This window comes from Phodopus roborovskii, unplaced genomic scaffold (genome assembly GCF_943737965.1).
Source record: "Phodopus roborovskii unplaced genomic scaffold, PHOROB, whole genome shotgun sequence".
Taxonomy (NCBI): Eukaryota; Metazoa; Chordata; class Mammalia; order Rodentia; family Cricetidae; genus Phodopus; species Phodopus roborovskii.
Genome location: NW_026126434.1, coordinates 10,581,514 through 10,607,631, shown reverse-complemented (window position 1 = coordinate 10,607,631; position 26,118 = coordinate 10,581,514). Strand labels below are relative to the sequence as shown.

The window sequence follows — 26,118 nt, the reverse complement described above, 5'->3', positions numbered from 1 at the left end:
TTCAAAAGAGGTTGCTAGAGAGATGATTCAGTGGTTAAGAACACTTGCTGCTCATAGAGAACCTGAGAGTTTGGTTCCCAGCACCCACATCAAGCAGCTCACAACTCACTGTAGCTCCAGTAAATCCAGTACCTTTTCCTGGTCTCCTGGGCCACCTGTACATACATGGCACATACAACAGATAAAATTGTTATTTCTCAAAAAATTGACATTTATTTTAAAAACATTACAGATTAGTATTACAATTCCTTGGCACTGTAATTACAATTTTGTGGTAGTACTGACTTTAAGGTAAGTAAGGGAATGTCCGTGGTTTTTGCAAAATAAAATGTATCCTAAATTTAGATTTTTATCATATTTCTTTGGGTGGTAGTGCTGTGGATTGAGAACCCAGGGCTTTAACACACACATAGTAAGCAAACATTTTACCACTGAGATGTCTCCTCATCCCAGACTGTGGGGATCAAGTTAATGCTGCCCCAGAAATGTGACAAAAAGCACATAAAAGTATTTGAAATTTTTTCATAAAATGTTAAGTCTATCCCGTCAAAATGGTTTTTGAAATGGTTTGAGAATATAATTCTTATATCCTAATTTTTGAGCCAGGTTTTCAGTGGAGATCTCTATATATAGCTGATCTGGAATTCTAGGGACAGACCAGGCTCACCTTGAACTTATGGCAGTCTTTCCTGCCTTAGCATCTAAGTACTCAACAAATGACATCTTGGCATGGGGCGGGGTTTCAGTTGGTAGAGTACCTGGCCAACCTACACAAAGCCAGGGCTTCCATCCCCAACACCACATAAAACAGCTGTAATCTCAGGAGGGTTTGGAGGTCAGACAACCAGTTCGAGGACATCCTCTGCTACACACCAAGTTAAAGGCCAACTTGGGTTACGTGAGTTGCTGTTTCCAAAAGGGGGCATCACAAAATCTGACATCTAATTTAAGTTGACCCCAGAAGCTGGTGAAAACTGGTTTTGTAATTTTGGCAATTTATAAAACTTACTGAAATATAACAAAAAGGTTCCAAAGAATCAGATCAGAAAAGTGCCCAATCACTAAACTGTCTTTAGGAATGTAAAATCTCTACAGAGTTTATAGATTTAAAAGTGCAAGACTTAAATTTAAGATCCTGAATGATCTTGGTTTCATTAATTTAATGTTTTATTTTTCTGCCTAAGGCTATAGCATAAGGTACTTGATACATAGAGTGAAATTCTACTGTAGATAGGTGTAAACACTGCAATATAATGTTTCCTAGAAGTTTCTTAGAATTGGGGGATGGAGAAAATTATATCCTAGCATAGGCAGAATTTTAAATGCTCTTAATTTTACTTAGAATCGTTAAAAGCCTGTGATCTCCCTCCATCCCTCTCAGAAAGGTTGTTTGTTGTCTCTGGGGTCCAACCCTTTACAAAAATGAGCTTTTGTGACAAGGATGGTGGTTATATTTAACATTCCTTAAGTGTAGAGCAAAGCTGGTCCTTTAATTCACTATATGAAAGGAGAGGTGGGTATGGGATAAAATTATTGGCCTTTTCCACTGTAGAAAGGGAGAAACAAACACAGTTAAATTAGAATCTTACCAGACAATGAAGACTATACAGGCCTGGTGTGGCGGCAATACCTATGATCCTAGACTGAGGCAAGGAAATCTATGAGTTCATGGTCAGAAAAGGATGTTCTGTTAACATATTATCACATCATGAGTAGATTTCCAGTCTTCCTCTGAGAATTGTGAATCTTTAAAGTGCATTAAGAGAATTACAGGCACCACCAAGTGCCAACTTGACAGTTCAGAACAAACAAGCTGTGGCCTTGTTCTCAAGAAGGCCTCTAGAAGTTAAGGCAGAAGTGCATTGTTAGCTCTGCTATTCAGCCTTCCTTAAGGGTTCAATGATTGTTCCAAGCAGTCACAAAACATGCTATCTTAAAGTCTGAGTAAGAGCAGAAACTCAATACTAACTGTACAACGTAGACTCCTGTGTGTTAGCTGGAGGAGAGAGGAACAGTGCCGACTGCTCTGCACTCGTCCTCACACTCACTGCAGGTGCTTCTGTGCAGGAGGATTGAGTTCCCATGTCATGGCACATTAGAGGAGCATCTCTGAATGAGCATTGCATGACAGGAATCACAGACTCGCACTGGCTTTGGTGAAGATGGCAAAGGCAGTTCATTGTCAGAGCACGCATTACAGAAAATTTCCCCACAGTTCCTACAGTGGTGCTATTAAATGGGAAAACAAGGAAGGAAAAACTGAATTAGAAGCCATTTTTGTTGCCAAAATGTTTGGACTCACTTTCACCCCCTTACCTTTCTTTTGGAGAGTGAAAATTCCTTCTCGCAAAGCTTACAGTGTGTTGCCTCTTTGTCTTTTAGCCAGACCAGTCCCTAATAGGAAAAGATGATTGTTAGTGTTCAAATCAGTCAGTAACACTTGCACTTAGCTTAAAAGCATGAAAACAAAAAAGGCAGAATTTCTATGATTCATCATTTTTCCGGGAGCCACTTCTATTCAAAATTAAGGAACCCAAGAAAGAAGGCATTCAGGCAATCTCAGAGGAAGGTCAAAGGAACTTAATGTCAAGACCAGGCCAGATAGGTGTTGGGGGCCCAGACTCAAAGTAATGGACCACCTAACATCAAGTGACATTTGTTATAGGTGCTATGTTGTTACTGTCATAGAAAAGTGAAATATTCTGGTGTTGGAATAAAACACCAGAAAATAAATGAAGTGACAGGTGGTTGACACCAGGAGAAATAAGATACGGTGATGACTGCCTTTAATACCAACACTCAAGAGGCCCCAAGTTTAAGGCCAATCAGGGTTACAGTGAGAATCCTGTCTAGGAAAAAAGTTTACTGAGGGTATGTAAGGAAAAGATGAGTTTGAGTGATCAAACAGGTCCCCCCACCATGTCCATAGCAAGGTGAGAAAACTAGCAGCAGGGGGAACAGTGTGTGCCTAGCATGTTGCTAGGCCCCTTTCATTCCCAGTACTACAAAAAGGGAAAGCAGTGTGACTTGCACGTTGCTTTGAATACAGAGCTACATGCCAAAGGAAACAGCTGTTAGAGCTGGAAGCAGCACCCATTTGGAGCAGTAGGTTAAAGGCAAGAGAGCAAGCAATCTTTGCAGTTTGAAATCTTTTTAGAATGTGGGCTGGAGTAATGGCTCAGTAATTAGAGTGCTGTTCTTGCAGAGGACCCAAGTTCAATTCCCAGCATCCACATGGCTCACAATCCTCTGTAACCCCAGTACCACCTAGTCTATGTTTTTTTTTTTGTTTTTGTTTTTTTTTTTTTTTTTTGGTGGTTGTTCAGAGTGCTGGCTGGCATTAACAGCAATTACATAAGCTAGGTTCCATGACTTTTAAAATAACTTTTCATGTAACATTTTGATTAAAAACTTCTCCACTCACTGATGCTTAAGTGCTGACCCAATAATCCCATGTCATAGGAGGATTCTCTCAGACACACACATTCTAGCCCTGTCAAAGCAACCTTGTGTTCATCAGAAGCCTATTCTAGAAGAGTAAATTAAGGGTCATGCAGGATGTGTTCTCTACTAACGTAGCATTTTTCATCGAGATCATTAATACATCCTTTAGCAGGTAATCCATTTCCACCTTTTAAAACATTTCAGCAAGGATGGTGGTGCACGCCTTTAATCCCAGCCACACACCACCCCCCAAGAGGCAGAGGTAGGCAAATCTGAGTTCCAGGACAGCCAGGGCTACATAAGAGAAACCCTGTCTTGAAAAAGAAAATACAAAAAAACCTGGAAATGGGAATAGTTAACACAATAGAACACCAACACCACCCACACTCTGTGCTTCGTATGCACCCTTCTGGTCCTGGGACCAAACCAAGGCCTTCTCAATACCCAGTCTCCAAATAATTCAAGTTTACCGACTTAAGAGCTTTCAGCTGTACCAACACCTTTTTACTCACCTGTAATGCTTTGTTGGCTTCTTTTATGTCATCTATTTTAAGTTTGGATCTAAAAGCATTACAAACAGGTCCAAATTTTAGTATGAATATAAATACAGTACACCTAACATTTCATTGGAAAGGCGTTGATTTTTTTCATTGCATATAATTTTAGATCCTAACAATCTAGCTAAGAGGATATTGTATTTTTCTGCTTTTTGTTTTTTGTTTTTTTCTAAATGTCCTAAAACAAAAATCAGCCCCTATTTCTTTGTTTTTTAAAGGCATGATCTCAAAGCTGGCCCCTCTCTATGTAGCTGACAATGACCTTGAATTCCTGATCTTCCTGCCTTTCTCTCCCAAGTGCTGATATCACATCCACTTTCCTGGCTTCCTATAGAATCTCAGTAACATTTTACCACAAGATCACATGAGTCATGCTAAGAATTGATCTCTGAAGGCATGAAAACTACTTTTAAATCATCATAATAAGACTGGCTCAGTCTCAAAACAGGCTGACATCTCTGGACATTTTTAAAATTCAACTTTTATTCTGCCAAAACTAAACTTCAGGGTTCTTTTACTGCTTTTGTTTCCACCCCCACTCCCCAGAAGGGTTTCTCTGTGGTGTTCTGGAACTCTTCTGTAGACCAGGCTAGCCTTGAACTCAGATCTGTGTCTGCCTCTGTCTCCTGAGTGTTGGCATTAAAGCATTCGCCACCACCACACAGCTGCTTCTAGATATTTTTTTTTTAAATCACTGAAGGATTAAACAAAAGTCTTTGCCTTCACTTGCTGGAAGCCTTCAGAGCCAAGATCTAAAATACATAACTACTCAATCCCTTTAAAGAATCTAGTCTTTTTAGTGTTCCCAAACTCAAGCCCCTCTGCATAACTTGGGGTACACTCATTGCATGGTATACTCATGTCTTCCACAAATTTATGGGCATGTAGCTGAAGGAAAAAAGAGGAATTACTCGCAAAGTTTGCTGCCAAGTTCTTGCAGAGCCTGCTCTTGTTCATGATATATTTTTTTCAACTGCTGATTTTCATCCTGGAGGTTAAGAAACTCCTTCAATAAAAAACAGAAATATAATTTTAAAAAAACCAAGAAACACCATATTGCATATACATCATTAATTAGGAAAGTATAAACATCTTTGAACTTTGTTCTCAGGAGGCTGAGGCATGACCTTGTCCTAATCATCCTTCCATTTCCCAAGTGCTGGGGTTACAGGAATGATTCTGTGAAGCTTTGAATTCTCAGGCATTCCCCCACCCACAATTTCTCTCTTTAAAAGAATTTATGTGTGTGTACCATGTACATGCCTGATGCCCAGAGGTCCAAAGAGGGCTTCAGATGCCCTGTAGCTGGAGTTCAGAGACGGTTGTGAGCCACCATGTGAATTCTGGGATTGTTGCTCAATCTGACCATTATGAAGCTAGGCTAAGCCTCAACCTCCTGATCCTCCTGCCTCAGCCTACTCAGTGATGGAATTACAGGTGCACACCACAACCAACTTAATCTTTTCATAAGAAGCAATGTATCTGAAACCTTTTCCTAGCTGCTCTATGTATCAACTATTACCCACACAACCTTCCTCATATTCCTAAAATGACTAAGGATATTCTCATTTAAATGTAAATCATGTAAAGAGTTTTGTTTTAAAAGATGCATGTGTGCTTGTATGCAGGTGCATGTGCAGGTTGGGAGACAACCCTGGTGGTTGTTCTTAGGACTGCCTACCATCTCTTTTGAGACAGAGTCTTTCATTAACCTGTAGCTCATGAATTAGGCTAGAATGGCAGCCAGTGAGTCCCAGGGATGCCTTGCAGAGCTGAGACTACATACAAATCCTGTGAGCTCTTTACTGACAGCCATCCCCTCCTCCCAAATCATTTGCATAAACTCACAGGCTGGAAATAGTGGCTCATGCCTTAATCCCAGCACTCCAGAGGCTGAGACAGAATGGCCAGCTTTTGCTACATAACAGAGTTCAGAGAACGTCTGGGCTATAGTAAGAAATCCCATCTCCAACAACAAGATATAAAATTTAAAAGTGTTACTACTATTTACTTTTTTAAGACTAATGATTTGCTGGGTCTCATTTCTAAGATGAGATAGGACATCTTTCTCCTTTTGAAGATCTTCTTGCAAAGTTTGTCTCCATTCTTTCTCAATCTTCAAATCTGTTTCCAGCTGTACCCTTGAATGGCAAACACAGAAAGCAGCTGAGTGTTCAGTTGGTCAGTTCTCAGAGAGGGGCTCATGCAGCCAGTAATGCTCCTGCCTCCGCCTAACCATCAGGGTTAGGTATGTTCTACCATACCTGCTCTCTTATTTTCACTGACTTCTTTAAAGGCTTACTTTGTAATTACAGGTGTTTGTGAGCCATCACTTGAGTGCTGAACAACCTCTGCAAGAAGAGTACATGCTCTTAGCCACTGAGCCATCTCTCCAGTCCCCTTTATTTTATTTATTTTTATTTTTTCAGACAGGGTCTCATATATCCCAGGCTAGCCATGAAGTTGCCATGTAGCCAAAAATGACCTTTAATTTCTGATCCTTCTGTCTTCACCTATATAACCAGTGTGGGCTTTGTAGCAAGATCCTATTTCAAAAAAAGTTTCCAGATAGTCTGTCAAATATGATCCTATTATAAAAATAAAATTAGGGGCTGGAGAGATGGCTCAGCAGTTAAGAGCACTGGCTGTCCTCCAAGAGGACCTGGGTTCAACCAACTCCTACAAGCTGGCCTTTGACCTCCACATACATACTCTGTACATGCATGCTAATATACTAAATAAGTAAATGTAATTTTAAATTTTACAATAAAATTAAAACCATGTATTACTTGTGTATTTTTATGTACAAAGAAAAGTTTTGTTTTGTCCTTATTTTGTGATGCTGAGGACTGCATGTAGGGCTTCATGCAAACTAAAAACACATATTCTACCAATGACTTATACTGAAGCCCACAACAGTTATACCAGAGCAGTTTCAAGTCACTGGGAGGGGTTTCAGTCTTTACTATACAAATATCATTAATGTTCTTCCCCAGGACCCATGCACTACTTTTGTTATTAAAAGAAAGTGGCCTGGAGAAATGGCTCAGCAGTTAAGAGACACACAACAGTGTACTTAAAAACTTGAAAAAATTTAAATCTTAAACAACAGGAGCTGAGGATGCAGCTCAGTGGATGGAATGCTTGTATAACATAAACAAACCCTGGTTTTTGATCCCCAGCATCACATAAACCAGGTATGGAAGGCTTACCTAAAACCCCAGTATTGCAAGGCAGAAGCAGGGTCAAAGTCACCCTTGCTTATGGAAGGAATTATGTAGGCCAGCCTGGAATACATGAGACATCATCTCCAAAATAGATAATAGGTGTATGTATATGTGTGGTTTTGGAGTTTGAACTAGGGCCTCAATAATGCTAGCAAAGTACTCTCCCACTGAACTGCATCCCTACCCAAATTTTTTTCTTTTTCTAAAAATTGTATTTCTTTATGTAGTGTGAGGATCTAGGACATGTGCAGGACTACCAGGTGGGTCCTGGAGCCTGAGCTGAGGCTTGGTGGTAACTGCCTTAACCTACTGAGCCATCACAGACGTCCCCCACACACCTTCTTTGAGGGCCATACTAGCTGGTAGAGACCATGTTAGTACAAGAACTTGGTTCCAAAACCAAACACTCACAGCTGCTGCTCCTTCTGCGAGATCTGTCTCTGCAGACTGTCGGATTTGCTCAGACACTCTTGGGCACATTTCTCACCCTCGTCTTCAGCTTCCATTTGTGCCTTCTCTGTTTGCTGCAATCTGGTGTAATTCAAATCAACTTTGGGTAAAACTGAGGCTAGAACTAGGGTGTAAAAGGGTGAAGAAGACAAATAAAAGAAAAATGGGGAAATAGAAACATTCCTAAATGAAAACAAAGTCTGGGGGAGAACTCACAAACTCAAACGTGAAAAGCCACACAATGTCTAGAAATTGTTTAGTGATTGTTTTTCAATATAAGATATAATATGCCCAGAAAACTATCTTCAAATTTGCTTTATTTCTTGTTCATAATTAATGCAAAGCATACAGTTTTTAACCATTGGAGGATAATGACTCAAATCTCAAATATGGCTAGATATCTTATTGCCTTTTCACAAAGCCATGAATAACACTCAGGTCTTTACTAAGTGCAGAACACACCTGTCATGTAATGCTAAGATGTGTGTGCTGGGAACCAAGTGTGCTACAGGGCTCAGCAAAGGGCAACAATTACCCTCAGGAACAGAGTCTTCCAAGCAGAGCTCTACACAAAGCTGTATATGTATGTGTGCATGTATAGATATTAAAATTCAAAAGATTCAATGCTTGTTGGCATCATTCTCTATGAATAATCTTTAAGGACTTTTATTGTACGTTTATGAATGTTTTGCTTGCATGTATGTATGTGCACAACATACATACATGGGGGGGCACTGAGGTCAGAAGAGGGTGTCAGGTTCCCTGGAACTGGAGTTATAGACAGTGTGAGCCACATTGCGGAGGTGCTGGGAATTGAACACGGGTCCTCTGTAAGAACATGTGCTCTTAACTGCTGCCACATCTCTCCAGCCCCCTAACTTTTGTTCTTTACCTTGAATATTAAAGATGAGCTTAAAATATTATATATGGCCACTTTTTCCTGTTTTTATTTGTTAAGTCACTGTTTCTAGACTTAGCTCCACTCCTTGCCTCTCTTGGCCATCAAAATCCTGAGGTTTATAAGAAAATATTTCCCAGGATTCAATGGACATTAAGTTTTCACAAGAAGTCACAAGAGAAATCTTGTGTCCTTTTATCTGCCTCAAAAACTTCCTAAGTAAGGCAACACACATAGTGAGTAAAAAGTCTCCAAGGAGAGGAAAGAAGTTATCTCTAGGTTTACATTGGAGTTAAAGGGTTAAGGCGGTAGGGGTGGACTCAGCTTTCTTCTCTAGAGTTAAAGGAAGTAAAGTAAGTGAGGTAGGCCTTGCAATTGTGCTATCACAAAAGAGGGCTGGGAGATGGGGGTAGGGGGGAGTGGCAACTAGAAAACTGAGTGCTGAAGCCCAGGGCAATGGCCAACCTGGTTTGGAAACTAAACTTTAAAAATCAGTAAGGAGCCATTAGGCAGAGTGTGCAAATGGGGTAGGGTGTGTGTGTGTGTGTGTGTGTGTGTGTGTAAGAGAGAGAGAGAGAGAGAGAGAGAGAGAGAGAGAGAGAGAGCTTATCTGTGCCAACACAGCCTGAAACCAAAGGCTTCTAGCTTCCATCAAAAGGTAGCTAAAAAGATAAAACCATGTGAAAATCTTGCCCTCCAAGCAGTTGAGGCTCAAGTACACAAGGCTGAGGAGTGCATCTGGGGAGCCTAGTGCACCTGCTGTGTCTCCCAGCAGCCTTGAAGGGCTCCTACAGCCCTGTACAGGAGACAGCATAAATTCTTTTCCATTTGACATCTGGTAAAAGGGTGGGCTCTGCGCTTTGAGTGAGTTTCAGAAGGAGATGTCTTTGACCAGCTTGTACTGGTCCTGGGGGTCACTGCCAGCACTTTTCACCAATGACACTGCAATTGTCCTAGTCTGAGTTAACAAATCATTGTCACTTCATAATGGAATGGACAGAAATCAAAGACAAGAAACGGTAATAAAGATGTCCAAAATGTAAAAGTGGGGATAAAGGAAACAACAAAAACAAAGAAGAAAAAAGAAGAAAGAGGGTGTCAATAAAAGAATATTTGTGTCAGTAAAGCATCAACAGTTATGTTTTCCCTAAGTAGACTCAAAGAAAGCAATGGTGACACATGTTGACTCAACATGACAGGGCAATGGGTACATTACATTTTCAACAGTAAAATGAAAATGCCAGGGTAAAAGAGCTCCATTGACATAAAATCCGGCCCTGGATTAGGCTGAGGGTCCTAGCTCAGAAAGTAACTACACTGTCAACTCATGCTGTTGTCAGATAGGAGATGGCCAATGGTGAAGAATGGGACAGTCCCACCAGAGTCTGTCCATTTCTGTTTTCCAGGTCTTTGTGTTTAGTTTTATGTCACAGATATTGTGCCAAGAAAGCAACTTCAAAGGAATCATCACCCTAATAAAGCAACTTGACTCCATGCAGCAAAGAAAGGACAAAATCTGGCTTAGCTTAGATAAGACACAGGCCCTAGGCAAGCTCTCCTAACAGCGTCTATGGCAGGTGTCAGAGGTGGAGAACGGAGAGGGAATGGGAACTCCTGAGTATCGTACCTTTGCTCCAGCTGCCTCATGGCCGTAGTGATTTTATTGGTCTTTTCTTCTAGTCGGGCAATTATTTCATTTTTTTCTTTCAAGCTGTCTTCAGAGCCCTATTTATAAAAACACAACAGCTATGGTGGTTTTGATTTTGAAACTCAAACACCAGGCCAAGTGTAGTGGTATATGCCTAGAAATCCTAGCACTCGGTAGGTAGGTAGGATTACGGGTTCAATGCTAGCCTCACTACATGGGGACACTGAGGCCAGCCTGAGCAGTCAATCCTTCTCCAAAACCACCAAAAAGTAAGAATAAGATACAGGATTCACCAGAGAAGAGCTCAGTGAGAAGATATACCGACCTGGCCAGTGGAGGTCCACCTCTGAGGCCCACATGGTGGGAGAGCATATTCCCATATATGCCAACACACACACATAGCACACACACATAAAACAGTAATGTCCTTCAAAATTACAACCAAGAAAACTTGACCATATTTCCATGTTATTGAAAAATAAAACAGGCTAGGCATGGTGGCATACACCTTTAATCCCAGCAGGAGGCAGAGACAGGCAGATCTCTGGGAGTTCAAGGCCAGCTTAATCTTTATAACAAGTTCCAGGATAGCCAGGGGCTACATAGTAATAATAATAAAAGGGCATAAAGATTTACATTTAAAAATATTTAAGTTGAATGAGGTAGGGGCAGGCAGATATCTGTGAATTCAAGGCCAGCCAGGACTACCTAGAGAGCCCTTGTCTCAAAACAAAACATTTGAGAGGAGTGGGCTGTGGTGGCACACTCTTTTAATCCCAGCATTTAGGAGGCAGGTGGATCTCTGTGAGTTCAAGGCCAGTCTGGTCTACAGAGCGAGTTCCAAGACAGCCAGGGCTACACAGAGAAACCCTGTCTCAGGAAAAGAGAAGAATGAAATCAGGGTGGAAGTGGCTCAGTGGTACCGAATTTGTCCAGCATGCAGGAAGATGGGGCTGGGTTCCTAGCAATGCCAACAATGGAAGACCATCCTGTACCTGCAGCTTTTGGTACATCTCAATGTTGATTGCTTTGACTTCTTCCAGCTGTTGCCGAAGGCCTATGAGAGTGTCTTGTTTCTCATGAATGTCTTTCTCCAACAACTTCATAGCAAGCTCAATCTCATGCTTCATGCCAACTTGTACTGACAGCTCATTCTCCACATCCTGCAATTTCACAATGTCTTCATCAACAGGTTATTTCAGGTTATTAAAATCAGATGTGCAGCTGTCAACAAGATGAGGAACAACATCCTACTCATCTGCTCCTCTTAAGTCTGCCTGGTGGGTGGTTCATGGGTAGTCCCAGCACTGAAGAGGATGGGACAGGAGGACTGCTTTGAATTCAAACCCAGCCTGAGCTACACGATTCTATTAAAAAAAAAAAAAAAAAAAAAAAAAAAAAAAAGGTCTGGGTATGCTGGTGCCCACCTTTGATCTCAGCTCCTCAGGAGGCAGAGGCCAGGCAAGCCAAAGCTATATTAGTGAGTAGTGAGATCTTGTCTGTCCTAGTTTGCTTTCTGTTGCTGTGATAAAACACTAAACAAAAGCAACTTGGGAGGAAAAAAGGTTTACAGTCCATCACAAGCCAAGACAGGAACATGGAGGCAGAGACCATACAGCCTGGTCCTGACCCCCAACAGATCATTACAAGACATATTTACTCTATGATTCATAACAGTAACAAATTACTGTTATTAAATAGCAACTAAAATAACTTTATGATGGAGGGGTCACTACAACATTAGGAAGTGTATTGAAGAGTCACAGCATTAGCAAGGTGGGAACCTCGGCCATGGAGGAGTAGTGCTTACTGGCTTGCTCTCCATGGCTTGCTTAGACGGCTTTATTTAATCAGCCTAGGATCACCTGCCTGGAACAGCACGCCCACACTGGGTTAGGCCCTCACTCAATCATTGATGAAGAAAATGCCCCACAGACTTGTTTACATGCCAATCAGATGGAGGTATTTTTTCAACTGCGGTTCTCTTTCATGTGCCTCTAGTCTGGGTCAAGTTAACAAGAACTAAGCAGCATACTATCTCAAAAAACTCCAAAAAACCTTGATTCAGACTTTTGCTAATGTTAAAGACAGGAAGACTGCAGTGAAAGGCGGGCCATATCCTCCTCTTGGCCTGGGCATTACGACTCATCAAGCTACATGTGTGCCAATATCTGAAAGCTCAAATTTTAAATATGATGTTGCTAATATTTATATATTTCACTATGTCCTCCTAGGTATTGTTTCTGTGATGGTGGTCTGCATTCACACAACCATAAGTTGGAAGGTTTTAAAAAGACTAAGATGTGTTTTCATTAAAATAAGAACACTGGCCTGCACTGCACCATGGCTCTGTGGGCATCAGTTAACGTTATGACACAGCTTATATCACGTGTGGGTGTGTCTTGGGGGGGCTGTTCCTGATAACTGATACCTATATAGGAGGTCTCATCCCATTGAGGGTAGTCAGTTCCTGGGCTACATAAGGCTAGCTGAGCATAAGCCTAAGTGAGCAGGAAAGGTTCAGACTCCTCCTTTCTGGTCCTGCCCTGACTTCCCCCAATGAAGGACTGTGATTAACCCTTTCCTCCCTGTGTAGATTTCAGTGCTTTATCACAGCAACAGAGAAGACTAGAACAGTGGACAAAGGTGTGTCAGCAGGCCTGATGGCCTAAGCTCAATCCCTATGCCAGAACCACATAGGAGGAGAGACCTGGCTCTCGAGAGTTATCCCTCTGACCTCCACACGTATGCCATGACCTATGTGCACACATACAAAATAAATACAAAAACAGACAAAGGGAGACTGGAGAGATGGCTCAGGCCTCTTCCAAAGGTCCTGAGTTCAATTCCCAGCAACCATGTGGTGGCTCACAACCATCTGTAATGAAATCTGGTGCCCTCTTCTGGCCTGCAGGCACATATACAGACAGAACAATGTATACATAATAAATAAATAAATATTGAAAAACAAAAAGTTGGTGTATGAAGGGTGTAAGGTTCTGCTCCATGTCCGAGAAGCTAAGGCTGATATACAGAATGGTGCTGCTTGAGAGTAAGTTATCTCCAGGATGTTGGTAATGTAACTGCAAGGTCAACTACCTGTCGTAGCTGTGACTCATCTCGAAGCTGCTTCCTGGCATCATTATACATTTCATCTAGACCTTGCCGAGAATGCTTGTATGTTTGCAGCTCAGTTTCCACATCCACTTTGGTAACCTAGGAAGAAGAGGTCATGCCATCACACCATGCTCTGCCATCACACACACCTGGCCTACATGATTACGGACACCAGCAGGCTCTGCTGGTACTACTCACCTCCAGGTGCTGCCGAGTTCTCATTAAGATCAATTCGTTTTCACTGCGTAACTGATGGTTTTCTTCTTGGAGCTTAATGATATTATTCTTTGCTATTGCTAACTGCAAATTGTGAAACAGAAACAAAAAGCCACTCTGAGCATCTTTCTATAGACTTGCTATACAGTTTAGGTCTGTGGCTACAAACTGGAGGGAAAAAAAAACCCTGAAAACAGTAAGATGAGTCCCTGGTTTGGAAATAAATTGGGACAATTTAAAAGGTGGTTTTTGATTGTCATGGAAAATGAGGGGCACAGTGGTAATAACAGGCTTCTATCTAGCATCTAGAAAATAGGGTTAATACACTTAAGAAAAAAGTCAAATGTGATGGTACACACTTTAAATCCTAGAACTTGGAGGCAGAGACAAATGGATCTCTATGAACTACAGGCCAGCCTCGTCAACATAGTGGGCCCCTATCTCAAATACTCTTAACTACTGAGCCAATTCCTCAAGCCCAGGTTTTTAATTTATTTTTAAGATGAACTTGCTTTTCTGCAAAGGGGCACCCAATGGCCACATTTACATTGTGGGAAGCCATGACTGGTAGGTTGTACACAGAAGGTGGGGGACATGTGACAGTTATGCAATGTTGCTGCTTGTGACTAGAGGTCATTCCATGACCTACACATAGGTGAACCTCACTGTAATGGGAATCACACTTTATGGATTTAGGAATCCATGTGACTTTTTTCTCTGGTGCTCAATTCTAGTTACTGACTATAATAAATAACACTACCTCAGAGTCCTGCAATTAGGAACTCAAGGTGTATGTGGGTTCTCTAGAACTTATAGCCTTAGACTGCAAATGTCCCCCCACAATGAAAAGTGTGTGTGTTGGGGGGTGGATACTGACAGCATTCTCACTTAAAATAGAAAAGAATAACGAACAGTAGGATACTCAAAGACAATCATACTGTTGGGGACAGTACCTCTTCAATCAGCTTAGTGTTTGACTTTTCTAGTGAGTCAACTCTTGAATGGAGGCTGCTGACTGTGCTGCTGCAATCGGCAAAAAATAAAACAAAACTCATTGAGAATCACACAAGCTCACACAGGCAAGGACAATGTGACTGTCCCAGACTTGGGTTTATTGACCCAGAATAAATTTCTAGAGGGGGACAACTTTGTTAACCTGCCTGACTTGATCTGAGCTAAGACAGCAGTAAGGACCACAGCAAAAGAATCAACATTTCTCTATAAAGTACTCTGATACCCATTGGATGCCAGCATTGACTGAGGCCAGGACCCAGTGCAGGTGAGGCGAAGGTTCTACTGTGGAGATATGTTGGCCTCAAACTGACTTACTGGGGGAACCTGGGGCTCATGACCCTCCTACCACTACGTCCCAAGTGCTGGAGTTATTACAGGTGTGTGATACACCAAGCTCTCTGTATACTATTAATTTCTGTTGTGCATCTAACCTGCCCCTCGAGTCCTCTCAAAAATGCCTAGGAGGCAAACATGCAAAGATGCTATGTAGAAAGAAATAAGGATTAAGATGAAAACAAAGTTGCCCCTAAAATGAGGCTCTTTAATATAGTTAGGTACTCGATACTTACTTTAGTTGTCTATTTAATTCTTCAACGTAATTCTTTTGGTCTAAGATGGCAGCAATTTGAACATTCCTGTGGTGGGAGGAAAGAGTAGTTTGAAATATATCTAAATCATCTGGAAACGGTTATGAAAATCACAGTGATAAAATATGGCTTTGCTTTTAAAACAGGCTGTCACACAGCTGTAAATTAGGCATCAGGGACTCTGCTGACTGAGTTACTCGCTAATGTATCATTAATATACTTGAAATAGACCCAGTTAGATAATAAATCACCACTGGCACAAATATAGTTATTAAGGTGTCTCTCAACAAGGACAGGTATTACCCAAGACTCCTACTGTGAACCAAAGTTGACCCCATCTAAAGGACTTTCTATGTCTGCCCTGTAGAGCTTTAAAAAGAAGTAAAAATGCAAGCCAGAGCTCTAGGTAGGAACAGAAACCGCACAGTGAACAGACAGCATAAGTTCTTTTGCAAATCGTTATGTAAAAACTACAACCCTTAACTGGGGGTGGGGGTAGCTCAAGCCTTTAATCTCAGCACTTGGAAGGCAGAGGCAGGTGGATCTCTGTGAATTCGAGGCCTGCCTGGTCTGCAGAGTGAGTTCCAGGATATCCAGGACTGTCTGGAACCTTGTCTGGAAAAAAACAAAAACCAAACAAACAAACAAAAGAATTCCTAAAACTGGGAAATAAGGAGGAAAGTATACCTTTCTTTGTTTCCAATCTCTTCTTCATTCTTTAAATACATTGAGAAATCAATCACTCCAACCTGAAATTAATAAACAGATTTTTATTTAAAGAGAAGAAATCCTCCTCAGCAAGTCTGGTGTGAATGCAGTCTTCTGATTTTTCACTGGCATGAGAGATGACTGACTGACTGGTCAGGGAAGCTTGCTGTGGGCATGTCTAGGAAGGCCCTTCCAGTGATGTTTACATCCTGACAGCTCTGAGCAAAGGCAATGGTTTATCCCTTATTCAAATTTGAACCCTGAAGACTACAAGGAAGCATCAGATCCCACTAGAGATGCTTGTGAGCCACCATGTGGCTGCTGGGAATTGAACTCAGGACCTCTGAAGAGCAGCCAGTGTTCTTAATCACTGAGCCATCTCTCCAGCCCACTTAAGCTGTTTCTATCATATGCTTGTCTAACACAACTAACAGCACTGTGTAACTTAGAGCCTCTCAGATCCAGGGAGAACTGTGTGTATTGAGAACACCTATTTGTATTACCTGTGTTCACTCACCTGGGAGTCCAGGTCCTCTCCCTTCACACACAGATTGGCATCAATCACATTCAGGCCGACCAGTAGCCCAACAATCACGGCTCCCTCCTCCTCCATCATTAGTGCATGGTACTCATAGAACTCGCTGGGAACATCAGAACAGAGAGTTATCACAAACCCAACGCTGAACTGGAACACCTCATGTCCCCATCCTGTAGACATAGAAATAACCTAAGCTCCTCTAACCTGTATTCTGAACTGAATGCTTGTGAAAAGGCTTGATGTCTCCATAAAAAATTAGCAGGACTGAAGGAGATAGAAGAGAAAGACCTTGTGAGGGGAAAACAAAGACAAAAAAAGAAAAAAGAAAAAGGGGGTAATGCATAAGTTTTCATAGTTTATGCCAGGAATGCCCAGTACTCAGGAGGCTGAGATGGGGATTGCTGAGTTCAAAGCCAGCGTGATTCACAAAGTAAGTTCCAGGCCAGTCTCAGTATAAAATTAAGACCATGGATTTTTTTTAAAAAATTATCATTTTATTATTTTCTATGTGTGAGTGTTTTGCCTGCATGTATCTATGTGTGCCACATGCATACAGAGCTCACAGAGGCTGAAAGAAGACATCAGAGCCCCTGAAACTGGACGCAGACAATGTGAGCTGCGATTGTGGATGTTGGGACCTGAGCCCAGGTGTTCTAGAAGAGCAAGCCAGTGCTCATAACTGCTGAGTCATCCCTCAGCTGTGGACCATTGTCTCAGAGAGTGGGAGAGAAAGGGGCAACCTTGAGGCTTGGAATGCTAGATTCTCAGGACTCAGTAACTGCCACTAATCTGATTACGATACTTGTAATTAGAGCAGAAATTTCAGTCCCAAAATTCATCAAGACCTTTGGAATAGCTGGCTGTGGCAGCACACCTTTACTCCCAGCACTTGGTAGGCAGAGCCAGCTGGATCTCATAAGTTAGAGGACAGTCTTAACTACATAGCAATACCCTGTCCTACACAAAGAACAGACTTATTTTATGTATTTGAGCATTTTGCTTGCATGTATGTATGTGTACCATGTGTGCCTGGTACCCTCAAAGGCCAGAAGAACACTGGGTCCCCCAGAATTTGGATGCTTGTGAGCTGCCATGTGTGTACTAGAGACAGAACCCTGGTTCTCTGCAAGAGCAACAAGTGCTGTTAGCCACTGAGCCATTTCTCTGGTCCACTAAGTATTCTTAATGGGTAGGTAATCATCAATTAAGAACATGTGGATAACTACAGTCCACAGGTATGGTGTTCACACCTGTAATCCTAGTACTGGAAAGGTAGAGGCAGAAGGATCAAGAACTCAGGGTCATCCTTAGTCAGACAGCAAGTTCAAGATCAGCCCGGGCTATATGAGACCCTGCTGAGATAGAGAGAGAGAGAGAGAGAGAGAGAGAGAGAGAGAGAGAGAGAGAGAGAGGGAGAGGGAGAGAGAGGGAAAGAGAGAATTGCAAATAGTCTAAAAATGAAGTTACCAGTTTTTATAATCAGGAAAAGCTCTAGCGGCATCAAGTCACATGTGTAGCAATAACAGCTTTAACTGGTCCTCAGAATATTGCTGACAAATTCCATAGCTTCAACTATGGCCATCGTCATTTAACAAATGCAAAAACTGAGATGTGAAGCCAGAGTCACAAATAAAACTGAACACAGCATGGTATTCCCAGAACACCAGAGAGGTTGCCAGTTGCCATGACAAGGGCCACCCTGATTGCCCTGTCACCATCTGATCTTCAATTAAACAATGCTCATGATGCAGCTGAGGTGCTCATTCCAACATTAAAGATCATAAGAAGAGAAGTGCAACTCTAACCCTAGGACAAATACCCCTAGCTTTCTCACTTTGCTCTTCTTTTATTTTGTGGTATTTCATAGATCTTTCTTCACTTCTTTTTGGATAACAAGATACAAATAAAATTAAAAAGTACCAACCTCAGGAGCTCCCTCTGGATAATTAAGCAACGAAGGTAATCGGCCATTTTTTTTTGCATGAGGGCTAATCGGAGCCACGCCCTAGCACGACCCAGGGGAGTCCTAGAAAGAACCAAGGGGTTAGAAAGCAGCCTCAGTGCTAAAATCATAGCCACGTGCTCCACATCTGCAGGACACACTGCCAGAGAAAAAGGTATTTTATCGTGCTTTGTTCTCATCTTTATAACCTGATGCTGATGTGTGTGGGTGTGCAAGGTGCCTTGCTCTTTCTACCCAGAGGGTGCACGTGGGAACCAAAGACTGGCCTTGGGGTGTCTGTCATCTATGACTTCTCCACTTTATTTCTTTGGACACAGTCTCTCATGGAACCTAAATTGTGCTGCCCAGTGGGGGTCTCTGGGCTTTGTCCTCACCATGGCACTTAGTTTTTACATGGGTTCTAAAGATACAAACTCAGGTTATCATGCCTGTGCAGTTAAGCCCTTTACCCACTGAGCAATCTCCTTGGTCCTTATACTAGTTGCTAATTTTATTTCATGCGTATGGGCACTGTGTATGCATCTATATGCAAACAGTGCCTGCAGAGACCAAGAAAGGATATTGGATCCCCTGGGACCTGATGGAGCTATGAACAGCTGAGTGTACTGAGAAATCAAACCCCTGTCCTCTCAAAGAAACAAGCCATCTCTCCAGACCCTTAGGCTAGTTTTCTGAGCAAGCAATTCTACCTCTGGGAGGTCAGCAAAACCTGCTCTGGCAAGGTTTTTTGTTGTGTTTTTTTTTTTTTTTTTTTTTTTTTTTTTTTAAGATTTAATTTTATTTATGTATGTAACTTTGCCTGAATGTATGTTTGTGCACCATGTAGGTGCAGTGTCTGCTGGAGGAGACCGGTGAGACTAGAGATGCAGACAGCTGTGGCTATCACGTGGGCACTGGGAATCAAACACAGGCTTCTTGGAAGAGTAGCTGGTGCTCTTAACCACTAAGCAAGCTCTCCAGCCGCAAGTTATTAAGTACTACTGTGCGCTTTAGAAGAAAGAACTCTCTAGAATATTACCTCTGTAAGAGGTAATATGTCACAGTGGGGTGGGCCTCCACATCTGCACCAAGGCACACGTTCTTCTCCAGTGAGTGTGCACACACAGCTAAGCCATCTTATTGATAAGGATGAAGGGCTGGTGAGATAAAAGGTGCTTGCCAAACAAGGCTGATGCCCTGAGTTCCAGTCTCAGATCCCACAGTGTAAGAAGGCTGACCCTGAAAATAGTCCTCTGACCACTATAGTACTCATATGCCCTCACTCCCACACACATATATCATACATATGTGCTCATGCGCGTGTGAGCACCCACACACACACTCATATGTACACACAAATAACAAAATTTTAAAGTAAAATAAAATGGCAAGGCCAAACATAGTGGCACATGCTTTTAATTTCAACACTCCCGTGGCACAGGCAGGCAGAACTCTTGAGTTCAAGGCCAACCTGGTTTACACAGTGAGTCCCAAGACAGCCAGAACTACATATTGAAACCCTGTCTCAAGAAATAAGCCAGGTGGTGATGGCACACACTTTTAATCCCAGCATGGCAGAGCAGAGGGAGGTTTTGCAGAAGCAAGCAGGTCTCTGTGTGCTTGAAGCCAGCCTAGTCTACAGAGTGAGTTCCAGGATGGCCAGGGCTGCAGAGAAAACTTGTCTCAAAAACAAAACAACCAGCTACTGGCTGCTGCACACCTTTAATCTCAGCAGCACTCCAGAGGCAGAGGCAGGTGGACCTCTGTGCATTTGAGGCCAGCCTGGTCTACAGAGCAAGTTCCAGGACAGCCTCCAAAGCGATAGAGAAATCCTGTCTCAAAAAAAAAAACAAAAAACAAAAAACAAAAAAAAAAAAACAATTTCTTACCTGAAAAAAAAGTTTTCAACTTGATGGCGGTGGTGCATGCCTTTAGTCCTAACACTAGGAGGCAGAAGCAGGCAGTTTTCTGTGAGTTCAAGGCCAGCCTTGTCTACAAGAGCTAATCCCAGGGCAGCTTCCAAAGCCACAGAGAAACCCTGCCTCAAAAAAACCAAAGGAAAAAAAAAAAGAAAAAAGTTTTCAACATTCATGTCTAAGCTGGAATGCACCAGCTCTTTCTGGATTTTTTTTTTTTTTTTTTTTTTTTTTTTTGAGACAGGGACTCACTATGTGGCCCTGAACATACTGAGATCTGCCTGCCTCAACCTTCCCACTGGTCTTCTCAGTGGCTAATTCTTAATTCTTGATGAAGGGACTTAGGAAAACTTAATGAAGTAAACAGTATGCACTGAGTTATAGAATGAGCAGGGCTTCAGGAGGAGAAAACCAAAGCAGTGCTCAGACTGGGTACTGAGGGGTGGGTACATGAACTTCTCGGGATGAGCAGTCGTACTTACTTAAGGCCGGGCAAATCCCGGACACTCGCTCCGATTTCTTCTGCTTCGGGGTATAGCTTCTCCACCAGTTCCAGAGGGCCCCAAATAGTTTTGTTATAACTCAAAAATGATTTCCTCACTGGAAAACATATAATGTACAATTTCAACTCATGAAACAGACTGGGGTAACAGCATTTTCAGTGTTTAGTCACACTGGGGAGACTGTCCAGTGGCTCACAGTGTCTGATCTTCAAGCATGAGGGTCTGAGCAAATCCCAGCACCCACATGACAAGCTGGGCATGGCTGTGTATGTGCCTGTAACCCCAGTGTTGGAGGGTGGAGATGGGCAGCCCTGAGGACTTGCTGGCTAGCCTGCTCAAGTGAAACTATGACTTTCCAGTTCAGTAGAGCAGAGCAGAGAGCGACAGAAAGACACTGTCCTGCTCTGGCCTCTGTGTATGCACATATGTCATGTTGGTGCACATACAAGTGCACACACCCATATGCACACACACACACACACACACACACACACACACACACACACACACCACTACAATCTTAGCTTAGCTCTATGAGAGGCCAAGACAGAAGGATCAGAAGTTCAAGAGCTGCCTGGGTAACTTACTGATATCTTGTCTCAATAGAAAGGAAAGAGGGCTAGAGACATACCTCAGCAGTAGACATTTGCCTAGCATTCACAAGGTCAGAGGTTTAATCCCTAGTACCATCAGAAAGAAGTTAATGCTTACACACATATGTACACACACACACACACACACACACACACACACACCTTGGCTATCCTTTCACATCAGGAACACCTAGGTAAGCAACTAAATGATGGCCTGAGTCTTTTGTAAGTCTACTAAATAAATGGAGCACAAAGCCAGGTATGGGGGTACACACCTAGATCAGGTGGGAAGCTCTGCAGTATCTTGTCTCAACATTTATGAGAACCCTTAAGAGTTCTGAAGGTATAGGAGACTTAGTTCAGTGGCAGAATGCTAGCCTAGAATGCATGAGGCCCTGGGTTTGATCTGCAGTACTGAAAAAAAGGCAAGCATAGTTAAGGTGCTTTCCTTCTAAATACACACAACTGCAACCTTTATTTTGACATCAGGTGACATAAACATATTTGGGCTGGGGATACAGTTCTGTTTGTAGGCTGCTTGCCTACCATGCAGGAAGCCTTGGATTTGAGCCTAGTACCACATGAAAACCTGGATGCCATTGCCTATGCCTGTCATCAGCGAGGTGGGATGTACAAGCAGCATAATCAAGAGTTCAAAGCCAGCCTGGTCTACAAAGCAAATACCAGGACAGCCAGGGCTATATAGAGAGACCTGATCTCAAAAACAAAAAAATAGTTCTAGATCATGGGCATAATTGCATATGCTTTTAATCCCAGCACTTTGGGGGAGGGAAGGCAATCTGTGAGTTCAAGGCCAGCCTGGTCTACAAAGCAAATTCCAGGGCAGCCAGGGATATACAGAAACCCTGTCTCAAAATCTACATCCCAAAAAAGTTCAAGGTCATCTCAGGCATACAGCAAGTATCCTACATGAGAGATTCTGTCTCTGGCTGCTGTTGAGGACAAGCATTTAGGTCTCAACAACCTTCTCAGGAGCTCCTGAGAGGGATATGCTGCCCTCTTCTGGTCTTCTTGGGTACTGTATGCAGGCAGCACATAGACAAATGCAATCATTAAAACAAAAAAAAACAATCAGACCTTCTGCGGATAAAATGTGGCCATCAAAGCCATCCCTAAGCAAGGACAGCCACCAAGAGCAACTTTACTGTGGGGATAAAAAATTACCAAGGCTAAATAGCTTTACAATGATGCATGAAGATAAACCTGTGACTACAACAATAAAGGATAATACTGATAATACTTCTTAAAAGTAATTTAAAGTTCAATTATTTTGGCCATGATTATCAAATTCCAAATCATCTTTTTAGGGGAGAAGATAGATTTTTATCACTGCCATTAAAAAAACCAAAAACCAAAAACCAACTGGGTGGTGGTGGCACAGGCCTTTTGGTCCCAGCACTCTGGAGGCAGAGGTAGGTGGATCACTGTGAGTTCGAGGCCAGCCTAGTCTACAAAGTGAGTTCTAGCACAGCCAGGCCTGTAACACAGAGAAACCCTGTCTTGAAAAACTGAAACCAAAACAAACCAAAAACCAAAGTTAAAACATATGAAGGGAGGCAGGCTGGAGAGATGGCTCCTGGGTAAAGGCACCCCTCAAGCTTAAACCAGAATTTGATCCCCAGGACACACAAAGGATGGCAAGAACTGAACTCTAGTTGTCATCTGACCCTATACTCACACCCTGGCACATAACTGGTAATTTCCTGATACAATAGAAGTACCTGGGAGATGAGCTGGCAAGAAGGCTCAGGGGTTAAGAGAATATACTGCTTTTCCAGGGACTGAGTCAATCCCCACAACCACCTGTAACTCCAGCTCCAAGAGATTTGACGACTTAGGCATCTGATGCCCTGATTTCATGAATTCGTACCCACACACAGACACGCATAATTAAAAAAAATTTAATTCTTTTAAAAAAGTATCTGCATCTGGGAGTCAGAGGCAGGCAGATTTCTGTGAGTTTGAGGCCAGCCTGTAACTACAAAGCATGATCCAGTACAGCCAGGACTGTTTCACAGAGAAACCCTGTCTCTAGGAAAAAAACAAAAATAAAAAAATATCTGTGGTCTGGACAGATGGCTTAGCAGTTAAAAGCCCTCGCTGCTCCTCCGGGGTTTCAGAATTCACTTCCTAGTGGTCAAGTCAGAAGGCTCCCAACCATCTCTAACTCCTGCTCCAGGGAGTCAGGTAATCTCATACACATGGCATACAGACACATGCACATATATAAAGTTGTGCTCCACAAACACCCCAGCCAACACAGGATGGCCTCAAACTTGTTCTGTAGCCCAAGCTGACCCTAAACACCTTATCTTCCTGCCTCTCCCCTCTTCATGCTAGGATTATAAGTATGTGCTACCATGCCTGGCTTAATTGCTATTTTAAGTAAAAGGATAGTTATTAGCCAGTATATATTTAAAAGCTGAATATTAAAACAGCCTGCTTTGTCATCTTGTTTTGTGTGTCTGTGCAGGTGGGTGTGGAGGCCAGAGGTCAACCCTGGGTAGCATCCTCAAGAGCCATTCACCTTGAGTTTTGAGGCAGGGTCTCCCCCTGGGACTAATTCATCTCCAATTAAGCTCCAGGAATCCTCCTGCTTCCACCTCCCCATTTCAGGGATTACAAGCTTGCTACCACGCCTAGCTTACTATGTGCTTACTGGGGATCAAACTTCACTGAGCTACCTCCCAGGCCTGCTATCTTGTGTTTCGTTCCACACGTAGGTCTGAGTTGCCTGATTCCTTGATAAAGCTCTCTGCCCTCTGCACAGAGAAGGTTCCTGCTGTGTCAGCCCTTGGGCTACACAGCAAGTTCCAGGCCAGTCTGGGCTATTTGCCAATTCCTTGACTCCAAACAAACTACCACCCCAGCATGGTGGAGCACACCTTTAACCTGAGAAGGCAGAGGCAAGTGGACTTCTGTGAGCTGAAAAGAGCTTGGTCTAGACAGTGAGCTCCAGGCTAGCCAAGGCTGCACAGAGACCCTCAAATCCACTTATTTCCCATGTAACAACTTCCAGATGAACTTCGTAGCAGACGATCATCCTTTTGGAGGTGACCTGTTTCTACGGCAACCTGGTTCACAGGACACTTTTTCACAAGTCCCCATGCACTGAAGACCTTTCTAACTCAATAATCTACTTTGATTTCTTCAACAGGGTTCAAACTATTAATAATAAGTTCATGCCAGCATCACCACTCAGTTTTGGTTTCAAAAGAATCTGGGGCTGCTGAGATGGCTTGGTGGGTAAAGGCACCTGCCTCCTACAAGTTGCGCACGCGCACACGTGCTCGTGTGTGTGTGTGTGTGTGTGTGTGTGTGTGTGTGTGTGTGTGTAAATAAATGTAATAACTTTTAAAAATTACCCAAGAAAACCAGTTCAAGGGCAAACATTTTAAAAACATGTAATCAGGCCAAGCATGGTGGTGTATACCTTAATCCCAGAGCTTGAGAGGCAGAGGCAGACAGATCTCTGGGTATCTATAAATTCAAGACCAACCTGGTCCATATAGTGAGTTCAAGGTGAGCAAGGGTTATATAGGGATATCTCTCAAAAAAAAAAAAAAAAAAAAAAGAAAGAAAAAGAAAAAAAGGAATCTAGTTATTTTTTCTCCAATTAAAAAAAATTCTTTCTGAAGATTATCCACTAGGAAATGAACACATTCCATGTTTTTAATTATTACTGTGTGTGTGGATGTGGTACAGCCACAGAACTTCATAGGGTTATTCATCTCTCTCTCCTTTACATTAACCTGGGTTCCAAAGAGCAAACTCGGGCCTTCCAGCTCATGGAGCAAGCCCTCTTTACTCAGAACACCTGAGTCAGTATTTTAAAATGCAAAATGACAGTAGCTACCACCTCACAACCATTTCTCAGGATATTTAGGGTGCAAAGAGAGGGACTGTAGGGTGAACAGATTCTGAGTCTCAGGGTACCTTTAAGGCCGTGTTTCAGGCAGTGTTCCATAACCACAAAGAATTGCTGCAGAGGTGGGTAGTCCGAGTCCAGGGTGCGGCCAAAGCTCAGGGCAGACTCAATGAGCCCCTTGATACTCAGCTTAGCCATGTTTAATAAGTTGGCTCTCTCCACAGCCATGGGGTCTTTCGTAGCTGAAAAGCACAAGAAAAGTCCGACATCATTCCCAAGGCAGGATAATGACAAGGTCACAAATCTGTCCCTGCCCATAGAAACCAACAGTTCAATGTTCTGTGGTTGGCAACTGAATTATCTCCTCAGGCCAAGGTGCTGAGACACCACCTCTTTATTTCCCCCTCACAAACCACAGCAAAATGCCACACCCACTGTGGCCAATGCTTATGATTTATCCTCAAGACTCCACACTGGGAATGAGGTTTATTTTCTGGGCTGGCAAGATGGCTCAGAGGGAGAGGCATTTGTGTGGGGCCTGACCACCTGGGTTCCATCCATAGCACCTCCTGAGAGTTGTCCTCTGGCCATCACTTACCAGCTGTGGCATATCTGTGCACAGGTGCACACTCAAATGTGCATGCATGCACGAACACACACACACCATTAAAGCACCCTGGCATAGTTATGCCTGCTTACTACACACACAGGGTCTCTTAGATCAGGCCTGGCCTGGAACTCACAGACATCCCCTGCTGTGCCTCCCAAGTGCTGGGATTAAAGGTGTCCACCACCACCACCACCACCACCATCATCACCACCCAGCACTTAAAAACATTTTAAAGTAAAATGACTTCCTGTGGAAATAAGC

General features: G+C 42.7%; 1 protein-coding gene across 2 annotated transcripts; it reads right to left on the bottom strand.

Annotated features, from left to right (window-relative positions):
* Positions 1-192: 192 nt before the first annotated feature.
* Positions 193-25,591, bottom strand: Rufy2 (RUN and FYVE domain containing 2). 2 transcript variants are annotated; one of them, XM_051186813.1, is made up of 17 exons: positions 25,316-25,589; positions 20,745-20,862; positions 18,329-18,430; positions 16,384-16,507; positions 15,846-15,907; positions 15,141-15,206; positions 14,511-14,580; positions 13,540-13,641; positions 13,324-13,440; positions 11,220-11,387; positions 10,204-10,301; positions 7,640-7,759; positions 6,013-6,142; positions 4,913-5,007; positions 3,957-4,005; positions 2,317-2,394; positions 193-2,229 (listed from the first exon to the last, which is right to left on the bottom strand). In XM_051186813.1, exons 1-17 carry the CDS (start codon positions 25,563-25,565, stop codon positions 2,086-2,088), a joined length of 1,893 nt encoding a protein of 630 aa, XP_051042770.1. In that variant the 5' UTR covers positions 25,566-25,589; the 3' UTR covers positions 193-2,085. The 2 variants fall into 2 exon arrangements, 1 of the variants encoding a protein (XP_051042770.1); XR_007834677.1 differs by lacking the exon at positions 4,913-5,007 and having other exon boundaries at positions 2,077-2,229; positions 25,316-25,591.
* Between the last annotated feature and the right edge of the window lie 527 nt (positions 25,592-26,118).